The sequence below is a fragment of the Octodon degus genome, unplaced genomic scaffold (assembly GCF_000260255.1).
Source record: "Octodon degus isolate 3935 unplaced genomic scaffold, OctDeg1.0 scaffold00096, whole genome shotgun sequence".
Lineage (NCBI taxonomy): Eukaryota > Metazoa > Chordata > Mammalia > Rodentia > Octodontidae > Octodon > Octodon degus.
Window position 1 is genome coordinate 929793 of NW_004524672.1, and position 19949 is coordinate 949741.

General features: G+C 36.3%; 1 protein-coding gene across 2 annotated transcripts in view; it reads right to left on the minus strand.

The window, feature by feature from the left end:
- Positions 1 to 6663: 6663 nt before the first annotated feature.
- Agfg1 (ArfGAP with FG repeats 1) overlaps positions 6664 to 19949 on the minus strand; it is a 49165-nt gene continuing 35879 nt past the window's right edge. Inside the window, exons 10-14 of one of the 2 annotated variants that reach the window (XM_023723072.1) lie at positions 19657 to 19749; positions 12795 to 12842; positions 11148 to 11306; positions 9503 to 9594; positions 8704 to 8968 (exon numbers count right to left, since the gene is read on the minus strand). In XM_023723072.1, coding sequence (XP_023578840.1) covers positions 8909 to 8968; positions 9503 to 9594; positions 11148 to 11306; positions 12795 to 12842; positions 19657 to 19749 — 452 coding nt within the window. In that variant the 3' untranslated portion in view covers positions 8704 to 8908. Of the gene's footprint in view, positions 8969 to 9502; positions 9595 to 11147; positions 11307 to 12794; positions 12843 to 19656; positions 19750 to 19949 lie in introns of both variants that reach the window. The other variant, XM_004638145.2, reaches the window with a different exon arrangement.

Sequence of the window (19949 nt, forward strand, 5' to 3'; positions counted from 1 at the left end):
GATGCCTATTAGTCTCACATTGTTCATCTTTGCATTGTCTTGCAGGTATTGAATTATTTTTTCCTGCATCCTAGTTCTTTTTAAGAGATCTTCTCTTACTTTTTCACTAGCCGCAATGGTGTCTTTCAGGTCAGAAAGTCTATTTTCACTTTCATGCAAACGGTTTTGCGAGCTTGTGATTGAGGTTTTAATTTCCTGTATATCACTTTGAACCTGTTTCATAGATTCTATTTCTTTCCCAAATTGTTTATTCAGGGGTTCCATCATTTTTATATTCTCCTCTATTTTTATTTTATCAGTGTATTCTTTAGAAGCACTTAGTACTTCTTTGATTATAGTTACCACTACATTTAGTTCCGAAATTATTTCTGATCTGATTTCTTCCATACCTTTCTGCAGTTCATTCTTTACTGTCAACACTATTATTTCAGAGATATCTGGTGTGTGATTTCCAGTTTCCTCAGTGATAGTGTCTTCTGCATTTGTACTGGGTGCACTCGGGGCCTGAGACTGCATTTTGTTCCTTCTCTTGTCATTTTGTATACCACTGTCTTCTGACCTTTGGTGTAGAGCTTAGATAGTTATTACCTTAGCACCGGGTCCGGATCTATGAAGTTCAGATTCCTCCAGGTGGGTGTTGTTTGAATCTGGCTGCTGTGCTCCACTTCTTTCTGCTGCAGGCCTTAGAACTGAACCATTTGTGTCTCTCTGGGAAGATGTTCTGCTCCTGAATCAGCTGGGTGGGTCTTGCCTCTAGCCTCTTTGCAGGGAGTTCTGCTGAAGGGTTCCCTGCTGGGCCTGCAGCCTGGGTTGAATGAGGATCTGAGGGCCCCCAGGTGATCTCACTCACTCACCCACCCGGGCCTGCGCCCTGGTCTGTTCAGGATCTTGCAGCCATGGCAGTCTCATTCACTCGCCGGGACTGTGCTCCTGGTCTATTCAGGATCCCGCCAGGCCCCGGGTCCTCTCACTCACTCGTGAGGCCTGCGTTCTGGGTCTAGTCAGGATCCCGCGGCCCAGGTCATCTCACTCACTCGCCCGGCCTGCACTCTGGGTCTATTCAGGATCCCGCGGGCCCTCGGTTGTCTCACTCACTCGCCGGGCCTGCGCTTTGGGTCTATTCCTAAATTCTCAAATGCCAATTAATAATGGAATCTGACTAAACACATGAAATCTGACACCAACTTTTTTTTTTTTTTTTGCAGAACCGGGAATTGAACTCAGGCCCTTGCACTTGCCAGGGAAGTGCTTATTCCACTGAGCCATCTCCCCGGCCCCTACACCAACATTTTTTAAAAGGTCACAATCTTCATTTGTTAGCATGTCACTTAAAAAAAAAATTAAAAGCTGAATCTTTTCTCATTAATTAATAGAAAAAAGGCAATAATTACTGAAGGAATAAGTTACAGTGGGGGCAGAAATGATCATTCCTGCTAAAGAAACCCAAGTTTCCTTTCACGTTTCTGGTGGTGCATAATAAAAACAACCTGAACAAGACAAAGTATACACACTGGAGTGAATTCCCAACAGCTAACAGTGACCACTGCAGGGAAGGAGATGGTGTGAAGAACTGGGGCAGCTGAATATTTATATTTTAAGTATCTGTATTTAGTAGCGTAGGCAAAATCCAATTCCACTGCTGTCTTAACACCAACCTACATGAACTTTAAGAAAGGTATTCTTTTAGGGCAAAGGTGAATATTACAAGTAATAATATCCTTTTAAAAATGCAAATGTCATAATTTAAAGCAAACAGAACACAGTACTAAGAAAGTTATTAATACACAGCTCACACAATAAAAAAGGTCAAAATAAAGTAACTTTCCAATACCCCGATATCCTGTTACATCTATGACAGTCAAAGGAAAGAGACTATCCCAAATAGTATACAAATTCAGAAGCCTTTATTTAAAAAATTCTTCCAACAATTATTTCACAATGGACAAGAATTTAAGCACATCTGTCATACTGCAGTATTTTAGAAACGAATGTTGAAGTCATTCTGCACACTTTTATCTAATACCTAAAAGTACCTCCTGTCCTAAGACTGGTTTTCAAAAATCTTAATATATTAACATTCTCCAAAATATGCACTATTGGCTAGAAGCAACTCTTTAACTTTTCAGAAGATCCCTTGCTTACCGTTTCTAACCTTTAAGTGCACACTTACTTTTAAGTAAGCCATGAGGGCCAGCATTCCTCAAAAAACCAAACTTTTCCTTAACTAATGGTAAATATATCTGAAGAAATTTCTCAGCTCTAATCTGCGAGAAATTTACTCAAATTTTTTTCTAAAACCAAGAAAGCTAATTTTGAAGAGCTGATGAATAAATATGTAGTTGTGCTAAAACAGACTTTGGCGTAGTTAATTCATACTCTTCCTTCTTAAAAATAAGGTGTAGTCTAACCTAATGTAGATAAGAAAGGCACCATACCAAGAAGTTTTAACACAAAGCTTCCAATCTGTACCTTTAGAAACTCCAAGGGCCATGGTTGGGACTGAGTATAAAATAAAGATTACAAATAGACATGGCCTCATAAACCAATGAATGTATTGCCCTCCAAGTTCAATTTATAAGCTAGAATTTATCAAGTATCTTTTGATGATCAATTTGAAGGACTTTTTACTCATATGGAAGAACTTCTTAAATGGAAAAAAGGTGATACTTAAAATCAACTGATGAACCCCAATAGTTATTTCATTTAAAATTTCCAGTCAGAATCAGGAGTCACCACATATGCATGAGGAAATTCTCACTGTAGTACGGGTTTTAATTTAAGAGAGGAAAAAAAGTCTATAAGCAAATATTCTTCCAAAGGGATATCCATATAAGACAATCCTAAAGCTGTTATAATAATAAATTAAAGCCAGATGTGACAATATAGAAAGGCAACCACTTTAACCAAACACAACCAAGTTACAAAACTGAACGCTTAAAAAACCATGGGAGGAATATATAGGTATAAAATAAATAACATTTCTGAAAGACTACTCAAGAATACAAAAAGTTACATTCTTCTGGAATGTAGGAATAAAGTCACAAAAGGAAATGCATTTTTTTCTTTTACCCTGTGTATGTACATTGTGTATTTTTCAAAAGTCATATGCACATGTTATTTTAGAACATCCAAAACTTTCGAAGTCTTTACAAAACCTGACTGGCCCCAAAGCATTCTAGGAAACAGACTACATAGGATTAGTGCATAACCCCTCCTGCCTCTAGCATGATCATATAATCAAAATTAAAGGCTCCTTGGTGTTGTCTTTGTCTCTGCACTCAAAAATGATGACTTTTTTTTTTTTTTAACTCAGGCCCTTGTGCTTGCCAAGCAAACACCTATTCTACTGAGTGATCTCCCGGCCCTCTGCCCTCAAAAATCAAAGGAAGAAAATGCTGAGAATTCAAAATTCAAATCATACTCTCACTGGTTACACAGTAACTTGGAAAATAACTTCAAACTTTCAGAGAACTGATTTTAAAAACTTAATTAATGGCCATTTTAGTCACCAACTGAAATATTTTATATCCAGGATTAGTTTTTTCTTTTTACAAAAGCCTAAAATGCAAAATTCGAATTGCATTAAACTCCAAAGCCCTGTTAGACAAGCACAGATTTCAAAAGAAGATGTAAACATATAATAATAAATTCTCATTGCTGGCTTAAGACAAGCAGACAGATCTTGGCAGAAGTCTTCACTAGAAAAGATTACCATGAATTTAAACTTAATACAACTATTTCAAAATCGGAATACAAGGTACCACTGGAAAAGCGAACAAAGGGCCTGAAAAGCATCTGAGTATTAGAGATTAAGAAAACCAGGAGGGGGTCAACTAGTGGCCACTTTGAGGACACACTCAGGTGGTGGATTCAAAATCCACCTTTGAAACACTGTGCTGGCCAAACAAAAACAGCGTAACTTACTCGGAGAGGAAGGCGCAAAGTATAACTTACTCGGAGAGAAGGCGCAAAGTATAACCTCTGCACAACACTGAGGCTCTTCCCAGGGCCTGATACAATTTTAGAAATTAACTTTGTAACCAAATGCTTGCTGAATGAATTAATTACTCGCAATACAATAACATAAAACTAAATACTCTCCAATCAGAGGCTACAACCATCAAAGAAGACGGATAAATTAAAAGAAGGAACTGTGGAAATGGACATCAAAGCTGTGCTGGCACTGGCTCGCACAGGTGTGATCCACTGGTGTATTTTTCTTTCAAAAGACATTTCTCGACATCAGATTAGGTGGTCAAAGAAGCCACAGTGACAGTATTTGTAGACCAACCCTACACAAACCCTACAAAACAATGTCTCTTTTCCTTTATAAGAGGAGAATGTTAAACATCTACCAGCACCACATTGGACCACACCATAGTCACAGTCTTCTATTCAAACACCACCACATAAACAAAAAGGTTAACTCATGTAACGTTGCTTTAAAATATACAAAGAAAAACTTAAGAAATGAGCATGAATTCAATATAGTAAACACATTAATTTACTATAAATCTAGTATCTTTTAGAAAGCAAATTTTAAAACTGATGACATAAACTCCATCAATAAAGGTGCAATGCATCACAAAACGGAAGTCACTGTGATACTCCAGACGTTGTCTTCAGTTTAAAACACTAATTACCTTAAAATATAAACACTAGAGGAGTTGAATTAATTTTGTCAAATTATGAAGGAAAATTAAATTAGAATGTATTTTTAGGTATAAAAGACACAGAAACTTGGCCAGCCAGCCAGCTCAACAGATTAAAGCGCCTCCTTAGGGAGACACAGGGACCAGGGTTCAATCCCTGGCGTGCCGTGCCAGCCCTGCTCTCAGAGAGCACTAAGACAGATACTGAGACTGGGTGTGGTGGTGCGTGCCTGCAATCCTAGCACTTGGGAGGTTGAAGACAGAAGGATCAGAGTCCATTCTGTGTAGTGAGACCCTATAGACCCTGTATTAAATACATTAAAAAATCAAAATAAAAAAACATAGAAACTTGAAATTTCTAAGGATTAAAAAACAAAAACTACTCACACATAAATGGGATGTATCTATTTCAGTCCAACAGTAAAATATTTACTCCAAAGAGCAAAACTGTATCTTGCTTAACTGTTCATGTCTGTGGATCTATTTCCAGGATTACATGTGAGACCACATAAAAAGCAGTCAACAAGTACTTATACTGAAAGGCCTTGTAAACCACACTCTCTATCACCCCATTATTACATTAAAATAATTAAGCAATGTTAAGAAATTTGTAATTTCAACTGGAATTTTAAGTTTTTCTTGCCAAAGAAGCAACAAAACAAGATACACACACACACACACACACACACACACACACACACACACCAGTGCAGGAAATAAGAGTGTTTATCCCACAAAGAAACACTTCTCAGGAAGCACACACACCTAGATTTCTCAAAGTTGTGCTCTGGAAACATTTGAGAGCTCACAAGACCCCTGAAAGGGCTGCACAAGGTCCAGCTAGCTTCATAATATGCAGATGCTACATGCCTTCCGCACACTTCTGATTTCACAAGTACACAGTACAGTTTTCTAGTTTCTGCTATAGGATATAAAAACTAAAACGGAAATGAAAAAAGCAGTATGGTAACTTCACTGTTTCTATAAAGCCAGCAACTGAAAGGATATGCAAAATGTAGAACAATGCTTCTAATTTTCACAGTTCTGGAAGTCATCTTACACAAAAAAATATTATCTATATTAAGCAAAGTGACTGCCATTATACTTAAAATGAGTATAACGTTTTAAAATTATGTCTATTAATTTCAATGAATGCTGAAAGATATAAATTTCATAAACAAAAGCTATTTGGGATCTTCACTACTTTGTAACAGTGATAGTTCTAAGAACAAAATGTTTTAGAACTGCTGCTCTTGTGTAAAAACTGCAGTTACTCTTGATTTTACCCATTTATAGGCTCTGTACAGAATAAGATGCGTACTTAGAGCAGGGTACCTCACAGGTAAAAACTAACAGCCTTTTTCAAGTTTGTTTTTTAAGGGAGAAAGCAGTAACCTAATCTCTATTTTCACAAAAATGGAGAATAAACATTTTCTATTTTGAAAAACAAAACTAAGGCCTTTAGACAAAGTTCTTACCACTCTAAAAGACAAATTTCTTTCTTGGACAAGGATGTAACAGGAAAGATTTGATTCAGCCACTGAACCAGAAAATTCGAAGCTCTTCTGCTATGCCACATTCCAGGATTATATTTGAAGTACACAATACAATTCTGATGGTCTATATAAAACTAGAAGGAAATCTGAATACAAAAAACTAATAGAAGTTAAATTTTTAAACAATAAAGATCATAAGAAAATCTACTGTAACGGCCGGCCAAATAGCTCAGCAGATTAAAGCACCTGCAAGCAGGCGCAGGGGCCAGGAGTTCAATCCTCAGGCCTGCCATGCCAGTCCCGCCCTGGGGCACAATGAGAGTATAACTGAGACTGGGCGCGGTGTGTGTGCCTGTAAGCCCAGCTCTTGGGAGGCTGTAAACAGGCAGATCACTATGAGTCCGATCTAGTAGTGAGACCCTGAACAGCCTGTAGATCCTTCCCTAAAATATAAAAGAAAAAAAAAAAAAGAAAAGAAAGAAAAAATCTACTTTAAAGCAAGGTCTCTTCTTAATCTAAACACTTGATACTTCTTTTAAGCACTCATTAGAAATAAGTCAATAAATGTTCTCATTTAATTACTAACATCAACATTTACCCAGGGAAAAAATAGGCTTTAAAATTACTTTGATAACAGCAGTTTAATTTAACTCTTAGACGAAAAACCACATAGGTTATTTGGGTAATGGCCTATAATTGCAACTTTTATATGTATGAATTCATTTGGATGTGATACAAGCCAAAACAGAAATTCAAAGACATTTCTTAAATTTTTCTTCCATGGAAAATGGGTTAAGGGACCTTGCACTAAAACAGAAAAATTATAAGACTATATCAACACATATATGGACCTGTGCAACAATTATTTAATTCTAAGAGGCATACTGCTCAGAAAAGGGTCATTTTGCTTATCAAAACAGTTCAGATAGCCACACTTTCAGTCAGATGTGCACCAGATCGCAAGTTCAAAATACCAGAGTTTTTTAAAACACTATGACAACTCATGTAGTCATCATTGCAAAAAGGCATTCAACATGAACAACCATTTGAGGAAACCGATATTCATCTCTTTTAATGCCAATGCTTTTCAAGATTTTGAAGCATTTTAAAATAAAACTTTTCATATAAGTATTACATATTTGTATATTCAATTTCACCCTTTCTTGGTGGCACAGAGCTATAATAACGGACCAGTGTCAGAAGATGATGTAACACAATGATGTCCTTTCAGCTGAGCTGACTGTCCCTATACTGAGAGTGAATGTGGATGGTGTATGTTCTTCACGGTCTTTTCAGTCTCCTTTCCAAGTCATCAGTTCTCGGCTACAAATATGCTATGGGGCTAAGAAACTCAATAATCAAAATTATTTAAATTTTACATAAAAACAAACGTGTATTCCAACACAGGCTTCACGACGTATGGGTTGCTAGAAGGCATCTTTAAAAAAATCCAAGTTTCTTAGCTGTGTCTGTACCGATGAGACTGCCAGATTATCTCTGGATGAATGAGGCTTTACTATATATAAATAAACAAGTTCATTGGAATATTAACTAAAAGATGCAACTAAACTTAGGATCACTGCCTTTTTTAAACAAAATATTCCATAAACTTAAGGTAACACTGGCTTCCAGTTTTTTCCCCAAAAGACAAACATAAACAAATGTTCTATGGATAATATCAGTTTGTCCAGAAAAGGGGGGAGGGGGGAAACACAAAAACAGGTGCAATCGTGTCACAGTTAATACATGTCTGCTTCCAATACATTCAATGACAAAATTTTAAAATCAATAGTTAAAATAGGCCTTTTGCAGTCTGACAGTTCAAGATCTTTTAAAAAATTTGTAAATACACATACATGCAAATTTTTCATATATACAAATTTCACAAAATTAACAAGTTGCAAAGAAATTAGAAGTATTACGGTGAATGTGACAAGCTACATTTAAATGCTTTTACCACGGACATATTCCTGAATATAGCAGTCCTAGTAGTTTTAATAAATTTTCTACATGGCCTTTTTATAAAAAGTTAGTCAGTAGAAGTCTTTAAGAATTCAAGATGTTCTCAATTCACTACTCATATTTAAGGCCACTTTGGTAAAGGCATTACAGCAAGAACACAAAACAATAGCATATTTTCTAATATTTATTTTTTTCCACCTGCAAACTGTAGCAAAACATGATCAGCTTTATTACGCAGACAGGTATCCCTCTACATTTTAAAAGAATTTAGGCATGTATAAATAGAAGAGCTCTTTAGAAAGAAAAAATTCAAGAACAAATAAAACCTTCCAATTTCGCCTTTGTAACTTTCCAGTAGTAATGGTTAAAATGATTTTAGTTCATTCATTCCAAGATATATGACAGCACCTTAAAAGTGGCTGATCTATCTCCCCAGTAACATTTTCACATAACAATGTGTTAAAGTTACAAATACTGATATGCACAAATAGCTAATTTCTAAGAAAAATATGTACAGTACTGCAGCATAATGAATGTGGTGTCTGCAATAACTTAGTATTAGCCAATTTTTAATACACATGATACCACTATCTTTTTCTGCCAATTCACAGGTTAAAAGTTGTTATCAGAGCCCTCTGTTTTGCACTTATTACCTGATGTTTAACACACAATGCAGGCTTTTTAAAGACTTCTCTTGTGTTTAAAGCTAAGATCAGTGAAACAAGACAAGAGTGCAAGAGGCGGAGCGATGTAATATGACCACATAAAAGTTCATTCCAGTAAAGTGTCTATATAAGGCTATAAGAAAGGGTTGGTTGATGAGCTTCCTGTTGGAAATTGTCCTGTTGGTGCACCAGTCTACAGAAAAATACAAGACAAAATAGACAAATAAAAGTGGTGTGTACACAAAATAAGCATTGAACTGTGCTTAATTTAATCATATTTAAACTTTACTCAGATTGAGAATTGTTTTATTAGCATTGACAACATTCATCACTGTTAATAGAAACAGAACTATACATGTCAGGGAGTATGCTACTATCAGCCATAACTTCACACACCTATTCTAACAGCTTCTAGGGACTTGGTCCTTTTAAAAGAATAACCTGTGATTCTTACGAGTACAAACAGGACTCTAAGACTTCTTTTAACACTAATTCACTAACCCACTGCCTCTATTAAAACGGTATTTCGAGAAAATGCATGTACATTTCTTTTTACAAAATAGCTTATTCACTGTCAGTGTACTGATTTACAACTATTTGTAAAACTCAGATAAGATGTCTCAATTAGTATTATCTTCAGAACACCATACAGCACGCATCCTGTGTTCTCCAGTTGGAAAATGAGATGCAAAAATTTATAAAATGCTTAAAACTGAATTGCACTTACCATAAAAGGATTACTAGATACTCCAGCAGCCGCAACTTGACCAAAAGGGGTCACCACTGGCTTTGTTTGTCCAAATGCTGCAAAACCTGCACCTTGTTAAAACAAATACCAATTACAATCTCTTATCTTCAAGACGTAATCTGATAGTTCCTGTGCTTCCAAGAAATTCTAGCCAGAGCACAAATAAACTATTTCTTTTTCTTCTTGTATTTTAGGGAAGGGTCTACAGGGTGTTCAGGGTCTCACTACTAGATCGGACTTGTAGTGATCCGCCTGTTTACAGCCTCCCAAGAGCTGGGATTACAGGTGAGTGCCACCACACCCAGTCTCAACTGCAGTCCCAACAAACCCTGGGGGCGGGGCCAGCACAGCAGGCCCAGGGATTTAACCACCCCCCCACCCCCGCCAATGCCTGCAGGTGCTTTAATCTGCTGAGCTATTTGGCCGGCCCACAAATAAAACTATTAAGGTTGTTAGGGCTCATGAACTCTCATATGACAGTGATAAGCATCTAAGGTTATGTTTTACAAGAGCTTCAGAGATCTGAGATATCAAGGCCAACTTCTCTCAACTGTGTAAATTATAGGCATTCAAAGGATTTAATGAACTGATGTGCTTGTGAATATTTGTGAAAAGCTGTATGGACAACAGAATGCTTTCAATGAAAATATCACAAAATTTCCTATAAATATTTTATCATTTATGGTTCTTCCATGGACCACATTTCCAAATTTTTATCTAACCATTCAGATAAAAAAACACATATTTGCAATTCCAGAATAATCTTCAAATCCACAGATTTCAAATTTTAGCAAATAAGAAATGTGCAAAAAAAAAAGGGGGGGGGTTAAATTTTCACACTTCTTCTAAAAACAAGAAAACTCCCAACTAAAGTACAATCTATTTTTAAGATTAACTTTATGGGGGGAGGGGGGGTTAACAAGGATTGAACTCAGGACCTTGTGCATGCCAGGCAGGCATTTAGGCCACTGAGCTATATCACTGGCCTGAAATTAATGTATTTTTAAGATACATACAAATCCTTATCTAAAAAAGCACACGAGAGGGCGGGAAAGGGACTAGCACCAGCTTTGGCAAGCACAAGGACCAGGGTTTGATTTGGTCCCAGATGCCATGCCTGCATTGGCCCGGGGGCACACTGAGCTGGAGTCTGGGCATGGTGGCACACACTTGTAATCCAAGCGCTGGGGAGGCTGAAGACAGAAGGATCAATACATGCCTGAGCTGGGTAGTGAGACCCTGTACCAAATACATACATCATAAAAAAAAAAAAAAAAAAAAGGAAACATTTTTGTAATAGAAAGGGACTGGGGAGATAGCTCAGCAGTCTTAGTGCCTGCCTGTAATAGAAAAAATAGAAAATACTCTAAAGGTCTATAAAGTTTCCTTTTCAATCAAGGAGCAAAATGGAGCATAATGAATTAGATACTACTGGTTCTGAAAAACATAAAATAAAACATTTTCTGAGACCAAAACCACTAATGGCTTCAATTTTTATATGGTAAACAGCCAGTGCATGACTCTACATAGATATTCTTAGATAAGGCATTGTCTCAAGCACTTAACATTATGGTTGTAAAAGAGAATTGAAGTGGACTGCAGCTAGCCAAGTATTAAACTTTACCATTGGGCTGTTGAGAAAAAGCTGTCTGTTGAGGGAAAGCTGCTTGGGCCGGGAAGGCAGGCTGCTGGAAACTGCCACTAAAGCTGGTGGGAAGACTATAGGGAGCAGGGGTCCCAAACCCTGCAGGCATGCTCATGGATGCCGTGCCAAAGGTTGCCGCTGAAAAAGAAAGAAGGGCATATCACTTACACTTGCAACAGTAGTGTTTCTAATACTTAACATTGCAGAGTAACACTTACCTAGAAAAATGTTAAGAAACACACTAAAGACATTTGAAATCCCAAAATTCTAACAAAGTAATGGTGAGTTTTAGCATTATAAACTTCATCATAACCTACAAAATTCTATTGTTCTGAACCCCAAAGACCAAAATGAAATTACTAAAGCAGTCATATGAAAGCTAAAATCTCAAATTATAGTGTATACAGTAGATGTCTTTGAAAGCTTCTCATAAGGTAATTCACATGTAAACTAGTATACATTTGTTCTGCTATACTTTTATTTTCCAAAGTGTCTGCCAGTGCTCGCTTCGGCAGCACATATGCTGAAGTATTTGCTGTAAGATAATACGAGCATTCCTGGAAAAAAAATTTAACTCTGCAAAACAGATCACTAAAAAAACAAAGGTATTTATGGGATACAGTCAAGAGGCAGACCTCTCAAAACGATGTGGTTTTGTAACTAAAGTTAAAAACCAAAGTCAAAATAATCCAGTTACTCATCACTTATAAGCCAATTCCAATTACAGAAACACATGCAGTAGCAGAACACTGTGCTACTGCTGGTAAATATTTAATACAGCACCTTCCAGCTATATGTTCAGGGAAAGGACTCAGTGAAGTAAAAGCTTACTTTAAATAATCTCTAGCAATTACATAATACAATGGTGTTAGCATCTTATAAAAAAAAAAAATCATTTACCAAATTTCCTGATCTTAAAAGTTTACCAGCTCAGTCACTGATTTATGATACAAAATGCTCGTACCAAATAAAAATGTTCCTTAAAATGTTTCAACTTCTACAGAACTGAAAACAAGTTACAGACACTGCCGAAAGAAATGTCCATAGTCCTAATGTCACCACAATGCAACTTTACTCAAACTAACTGGACTATTAAACTTGTAAATACTGCTTTTCCATCACTGACAAGATAAAAGGAAACACAGCCCACTGGGAAGCAAGTGAAAGAATAGTAAGCACATTGCAGGGAAACGGGAGGGCTTCATAACAGACAATAATGCACTGACATGACTGACAAGTCACTGTTTAAAAAAGCACTAAAAAGCAAAACTTGGTTACACTTAAGCAAAATCAAACTCCATGGGATAATGTGATAAAATGGTTTGGTATATCACTTTAAGTACTATGAATTCAAACTTAAGGAAAAGAACCAAAACAGCCATTAACACTATATTGTGACCATGGAGGTAAGCAATAATGCTTTTTAGCAATAAAACATGAATCACTACAAAGATTTTCATGTAACCGAATACAATGTAATCTTGATGCCACACATCCATGCCCACTCCATTTTAAAACATGGTAAAACTTAATTAAACATGCAAGGATCCAGAAACGTAGCAGAAGCTTCCACAAGCAGGTAGACAAATTGCTACACAAATCTAGAGGTTAGTTATGGCCACCTACCAAAATGAGCGTGAGGAAACACTTGAGAATGCATTGCTCCAGAAAGGCCTTATGGAAAGCCATAAAAAGACCAATGTCAATTAAGTCACAGACAACTATTATTAAAATAAAAGTAAACGTCTGATTGAAGAATTTTAAAATTAGACAGTACTGCTGCCAGCTGGGTAGCATAAAAATATATTATGAAAACACATTCACAAAATGACTTTTCATTTCAACTATATTCATGACATTACCGTACTATAATACCAAATAAAAAAAAAAAACATTAGTGAAATCCATTTTCTAAAAATAAGTCCTTTTCATGTGAAGACATAACTGTATACATAAAAAAGGCATCATCGGGGCCTGGGAGATGGCTCAGGGGAATAAGTGCTTCCCTGGCAAGCGCAAGGGCCTGAGTTCAATCCCCGGTTCTGCCAAAAATAAAAATAAAAATTAAAAAGGCATCATGAGCTACCCCCAAAATATTACACTATTTACGAATTCAAGTCTTGGAGACAGCATCCAAGCAATGCCAGTTAGATTTATTTACCACTAAGTACTAAAAATACTTAAAGGATGATAAGGTTCACTATCATGAGTGGGACATTATTTATATAGTTTTTTACACACTGTCAGCTTAAAACATAAGGGTAAAAAGAGGGGGAAAGAAAGAAAAAAAAAACACTGTACCTGGAATACCCCTTACCTGGCATGTGTGAGGACAGAAGTTACGTGTAAGTATACACAACTAACAGAAGACAAACTAAGACTGGTAAGTAAATTTTCTGTTAATTGTAATGCTCTGGGGTGGGTGGATTCTAAAATATGTTTCTATGTATTTTCAATTACAATACTTTTCAGATTAGCATAAATCTGAGGAAATGGTAATCAAGAGAAGAGGTGCTTCTTCTGAGTCTTGCTTCAAGCATTTTCTAGCTGCATGATGTTATTTAACAGCTGCAAACCTGAATTTCCGTATGTGCCCAGAGAAGGAGGGATGAGAGGATGGAGACAGTTTAAGACCTCACACTGCACCAAAGCCACTATGAAGACTAAATGTGTAACAGTGAAATAAGTACTGGAAGTAAATATTAAAAATTTTATTTTTTCTTGATAATTTATAAAGACTTTTTCACATGGTATTCTGAACTCAACAAAAAGTTAATGGTTCTGTGATAAATCAGTTTGGTCATTGTATATTTACCTCCTCTACACTAAAGGCTCTGAGAAGTCCTACACTTAGTAATAATAGCTGTGGTTATCTCAGCATTTCTTATTTGTATTTAGGCACAAAATCCCTTTCCATAGATATGGACAGGAACATTTCAAGCAACAGTAATTGTTAAACAATATTAACCACTATATTAACTTCAGCACAAAAATGCCACCATCACCAATTTCCACAGCCAAAAGTTCTGGGGTCCCAAGAGTTAATTTGTCCATTAAAAGTACAGAATTCAAAGTTTCTTATATAATCAGAATTGTGCAGTTATTATCACAATCTAATTTAGGTTACCTTCATCCTTTCTTAAAGAAATTCCACACCTGTCAGCTGCCTCTCCCCATGATGACCACTATTACTACCAACCCCTGGCAACCACTAACCCAATTTTCTGTCTACAGACTTTTTTTCTTTTTTCTTTTTTTTTTTTTTTTTTTTGCTCCGAATGCCTTCAGGGCAGGTTTGGCAGGCTTGAATTGTGGGCATCAAACCACAGCAACCTGAGCCTGACTGCTTTGTTGAAGCAGCCACTTATATAAAGAACTGAGCTAAGGGGCAGGCCCCCTGTCTACAGACTTTTATGGAGGCTGTTTGTAATTTGCTTGTTTTACTCGGGATAATTTTCGGCAATCATCCATATTAGATCGTACATATATATTTCATTACTTTTCAACAAACAATATTCCTCTGTATGCCCATTCAACATCTTGTTTCACCCTTTGTAGTATATGGGTTGCTTCCTCTTTTGGCTAGTATGAATCATGAAACTGTGAACATCTGTGTATGAGTTTTTTGCAGATTTGTTTTGATTCTTCTTGGATATATTTCTAATACTAGAAATGCTAAGATAACTTTGTTAACCCTTTTAAGAAATGGTCATCAAAGTGTTTTCTAAAGACATTTCACCATTTTACATTCCCACAAGCAATCTAATCACTTTACTTCATAATTAATGTTTATTACCATCTGTACACTGCAGTCATTCTAGTAGATATAAAGTGACATTACACAGTAGCTTGGATTTACAATACCCTACTGACTGATGATGTCTTTCTTTTTCATGCTCACAGGTCATTTCTATAGCATCTTACAGAAACGTCCATTCAAATCTTTTGCCCATTTTTAAATTTGCGTATTAATTTTATTGTTGAGTTGTAATGAACTGTTTAAATATTCTGAACACAAGTTCCTTGTTTTTCTATGAATAAAAATATGTCCTACACAGTCCAATCTAATTTTCTTCTTAGGTTTTTTCTTTTTCTCAACTGTAATTCTTTTGCATTAATCTTCATTTCCAGAGTCTACTAAGACAGGGGAAATGGGTCTACTGAATATTTAGGTATAAACAAGGAATAATATACAATGCTGATATATTTATGTTTCAGAAATTGAAAATCAAGCTGGAATGGAAAACAGCATTAGCTTAGAAACAGCCTAAAAGTTAATGTCAAGTTAGCTATTTCTTAACATAGAAGCCCATTTAAGCAAATTCATTATCATTTTGCAAATGTATTTGTATCTACTAGGTAAAAAAATACAATGTGACATGTAGGTGCTATTTAAGCAATGTTTCAGCTCTACAGTTCTACAAGTTATTTTCTGAAAAAAAAAATTCTCTAAAACCATTTGCTTTTTTTTTTTTTTTTTTTGGCAGAACTGGTGATTGAATTTAGGCCCTTGTGCTTGCCAGGGAAGCACTTATTCCACTGAGCCATCTCCCCAGCCCCCATTTGCTCATTTTTAAAAATAAGACTGGTGATAATTGGTGATAATTCACAATTCTTTCATTGGTAAAAGGAAAATTATCCATAAGAGAAATTTCCTAATTATTCAACTTAATTAATTTAAATTCAATGACTGGAAAAATAATGCCAAATATCAATGAATCTTAAAATTGCAAATGCCTTAAGTCATATAGATTAATCCTCTAAACAAAGTTCCTATATGTTAAAGAAATGTAAATTCTCAGTATTTTATACATTAAAAAAATTAAAATGTGTACTTTAAGAATGAAATGTACCAGTAGAACTTTTAAAATTTCACAGAATTATGATGCCAGGTCCTCTTGCCAAAGGTACCTCAAAATGTGGTAATACTCATTACCACATTTGGTAATTTGTGGTAATGAGTATTAACTCATTTAAAGGTAACAAGAAATAATTCCTAAATATTAATTTTTCTGTGGTAAAGCATTGGAAATCCCTAACCATTTGTCAAAATACTATTTACATATCAGCTTCAATAGAAACATATAATCTATTTTAATCAATACAATAATAACCTAATAAAGGTGAGTACTGTGATAAATTCAAATTGGCTTAGAATATTAAAAACAGTTTACCTAAAATACATGTATCATCATATTTACCTAATATAACTTTGCTAATATTAAAATTTATATACTTATTTATTCTGTACATTTTGTATTTTTCAATCCTGTGTAGAATCTTATCTTATAAAATTTTCATACTGTACATAAAAGGAAAAAAAATCCCTTAATCTAATGACAGAACCAACTCAGGTATAGTCACGAGAAGAAAATACCAAGTATGGTTTTTCCCAAGTACATAATATACTATAAAAACACAGAGGGTGGTATGCACCATTTCATTTTAAACCAGTCCTGCCAGGTGGAGAATATTAGTCACATTCTATAGGTAAGGACAGCAGAAGAGCTCCAAGTCAAGGTACAATGGGAGTTTCCATTACTCAGTTGTTAAGTGGGGTTAGGATATGAACAATTCTTCAACAACATGTTGCAAATAACTGTAACACAACAAATACTAGGACATTTTGCATCATCCTTAACCTCTTTGATTAACAAAATACAAAAAGCTTTCTAAACATCACCCACCAAGTAAATACTAAGTCAGGACTTGTACACAAATGTGCCTGGCTATTCATAAAATATAGCCATTTACTTTTTTAAGCCTCAGTTTCAGTGACTTTCACACAGTAACTGAGACAATTATTTGATGCATGGAGTTCTGCTGCATCATGAGACATTTCATGAATTCATTCTGTTAAGTCAAAATAATATGCCAGGGTGGGCCAGTCAAATAGCTCAGTGGATTAAAGTGCCTGCAAACAGGAACAGGGGCTGGGGATTTAATCCCTGAGCCTGCCATGCTGGCCCCGGCCCCGCCCCTGGGGCACGCTGAGCAGGTAATTGAGACTGGGTATGGTGGCACCCGCCTGCAATCCCAGCTCTTGGGAGGCTGTAAATAGGCAGATCACTACAAGTCCAATGTAGTAGTGAGACCCTGAACACCCTGTAGCCCTTCCCTAAAAATACAGAGAAAAAGGGGCCGGGGAGATGGCTCAATAGAAGAAGCGCTTCCCTGGCAAGCACAAGCGCCTGAATTCAATCCCCAGTTCCGGGGAAAAAAAAAAAACAGAAAAAAGCAAAAACAGCCAGGGGCTGGTGAGACAGCTCAACAGACTAAGGTGCCTGCTTAGGAAAGCTTAGGCAAGCGCAGGGACCATGGTTTGATCTCCAGCACCACATGCCATGCCAGCCCTGCCTGCAAAATGGGTTGAGCTGGCCACAAAAAATATAATAATAATAATAAGCCCAAAACCAGAAACATCACATACACCTCACTCATAAAAAATACAAACAGAAACTTAAATCAATTGTTAAACAAGCAGAAGCACAAAATTTAAAATATTCATGATTAAGTAATAGTACTTAAATTAATATTTAAAAAATTAAATTTGATATGCTATTCAAATACTGATTGAATAGCTATCATGTTAGATAACTGTGACTGAAGACATTTATATAAAGACATTGAAACTTCTAATCTTGCCAATAACAAAGAGATTTACTAATATAGTAATTACTAATTGTGTGCTGGGGGCTTACTGGGAATTGAACTCATGACCTTGGGCTTGCTAGGCAGGTGCTTATTGCACTCAACTATCTCTGCAGTCCAATAATTACTAATTCTTAATGACTTCATTTGTTAGCAGTACTTCCTCTTCTTCAGATTTTGTGTCAATATTTGCTACCAATGAGGGTTAAAGTTTTGGTTCTATAAGTACAGCACATATACACAAAAATAGCTGTAAAAAGTATAGATTTAGCGGGGCTTGGTCACACACACTCCTGTAAAATCGAGAGGCTGAGCAAGACTGGGCTACACAACAAATTCAAGACCAGCCTGGACTAACTAAACTGTCTTAAAAACGAATGGGGGACTGGGCAAATAGCTCAGCAGACTAAGTGCCTGCCTGACAAGCACAAGGACCCAGGTTCAATCCCCAGTACCACATGACATACTAGCTCCAGAATACTGGGTGTGCCGTGATGGCACCAAAACTGGGCCTGGTGATACATGACTGTAATCCCAGTGCTGGGGAGGCTGAGACGGGAGGATCACTGGAAGAGTCTGAGCTGAGTAGTGAGACCCTGTACCACATACATAAAGATTAAAATAAAAAACAAATGGGGGTGGGAGCACTAGATTTAATGGTTATCCTAGTCATACTACCCACACTTACAGACATCCTAAAATAATGGCGAAGAGCTCTAGTGTTTTGCATAATAAGATAAAACTCTAAGAAGCACAGAATGAGAGATATAACTGGCTTGGTATGAATTAAACAGGAAAACAGGATGTGTGTTTGTGTGTAGGGGGGTGAATTAACAGGACAAAATTCATCAAAGAAAATATTCAAATATTTTACCAAAACTGAACCAGGCTCCCACAATTTCAAATACGTGAACACTGTATTAATTATTGAAAATGTGCTAGTAATCAGTTGTGAAACTGTCTCATTGCTATTTGTTTCTCAATAAAATTATTAAAAAAAATATGTGAACACCCTGGAAGAGATGCACTGGAGTAAGACTTAATTAGAATTCATGTAACAAAGTCCATTATCTCATGCAGTCTCCTAGGGGAAAAAACATACTGTTGTAGTAAGAATGAATGATTTAAAGCTACACAGTGTAGCAAATACCTATAATTCTACCACTTGGGAGACTAAGATAGGAGAAAGGCTGGGGCTGGGAAGATAGCTCAGCCATCTAAGTGCTTGCCTGGCAAGCACAAGGACTGAGATTCAAGCCCTGGTACACCATGCATGCCAAAACCAGGCTTGGTGGTGGTGTAATTCCAGCACTAAGGAGGCTGAGACAGGAGGATCACTACAGGTCAAGCTGTGTAGTGAGATCTTGTACCAAATAAATTTTTTTTAAAAAAAAACTGAAAAACAAACTAAAAAAGAAGATAGGAGAAAGGTTCAAAGTTCAAAGCCAACCTATGCTATAAGGTTCCAGGGAAGAAAAAGACGCATGACTTGCAGCCAATAATTCTGGAACCAGGCCACAAACTAAGTCAAAATGTCTGCATTCAAGCTATTCCTTGCTATAAATTAGCTATGCGAGTCCAAGAAAGAATCATCTCCGTATCTGGGATCCCTTACCTGAAAAATAAAAGCTCTGACCAGAAGAATGGACACTAGATAATTTCTCTTAAGATCTTCATCAACTGTTCAATTCCAAAACTTTATAAACTTTCAACTAGCATTCGTCATTATGGGCAAACCAGTCTATCCATTTTTGATTCACTCCAGTAAAAAAGGCTTGATTTTCTTCTGGTGATGTTTATAATGCTGAGTATCTCAAAATCTGTCCTTTATCCTTACCTGTTGCTCCTCTGGCATTGGTCTGAAATGGATTTGTTGAAGATGCCACAGAAGGACCCCCAGCAGCAACAAATGGGTTTGTGGAAGGCGTTGCTTTAAAAAACGAGAAAATATACTATAAAACCCTAATGCATTTTGTATTCAAGACTTAAAATATTTGTTCACGATATTTATGGGATCAGAAAGCATAACCATTCAGGTAATAATGTACTGCAGTAACTTACTATCCAAAAGACTACATATCCTCTAATCTATTAAAGAAAATGCTACCACTATTATAGCTTTTTTCCCTA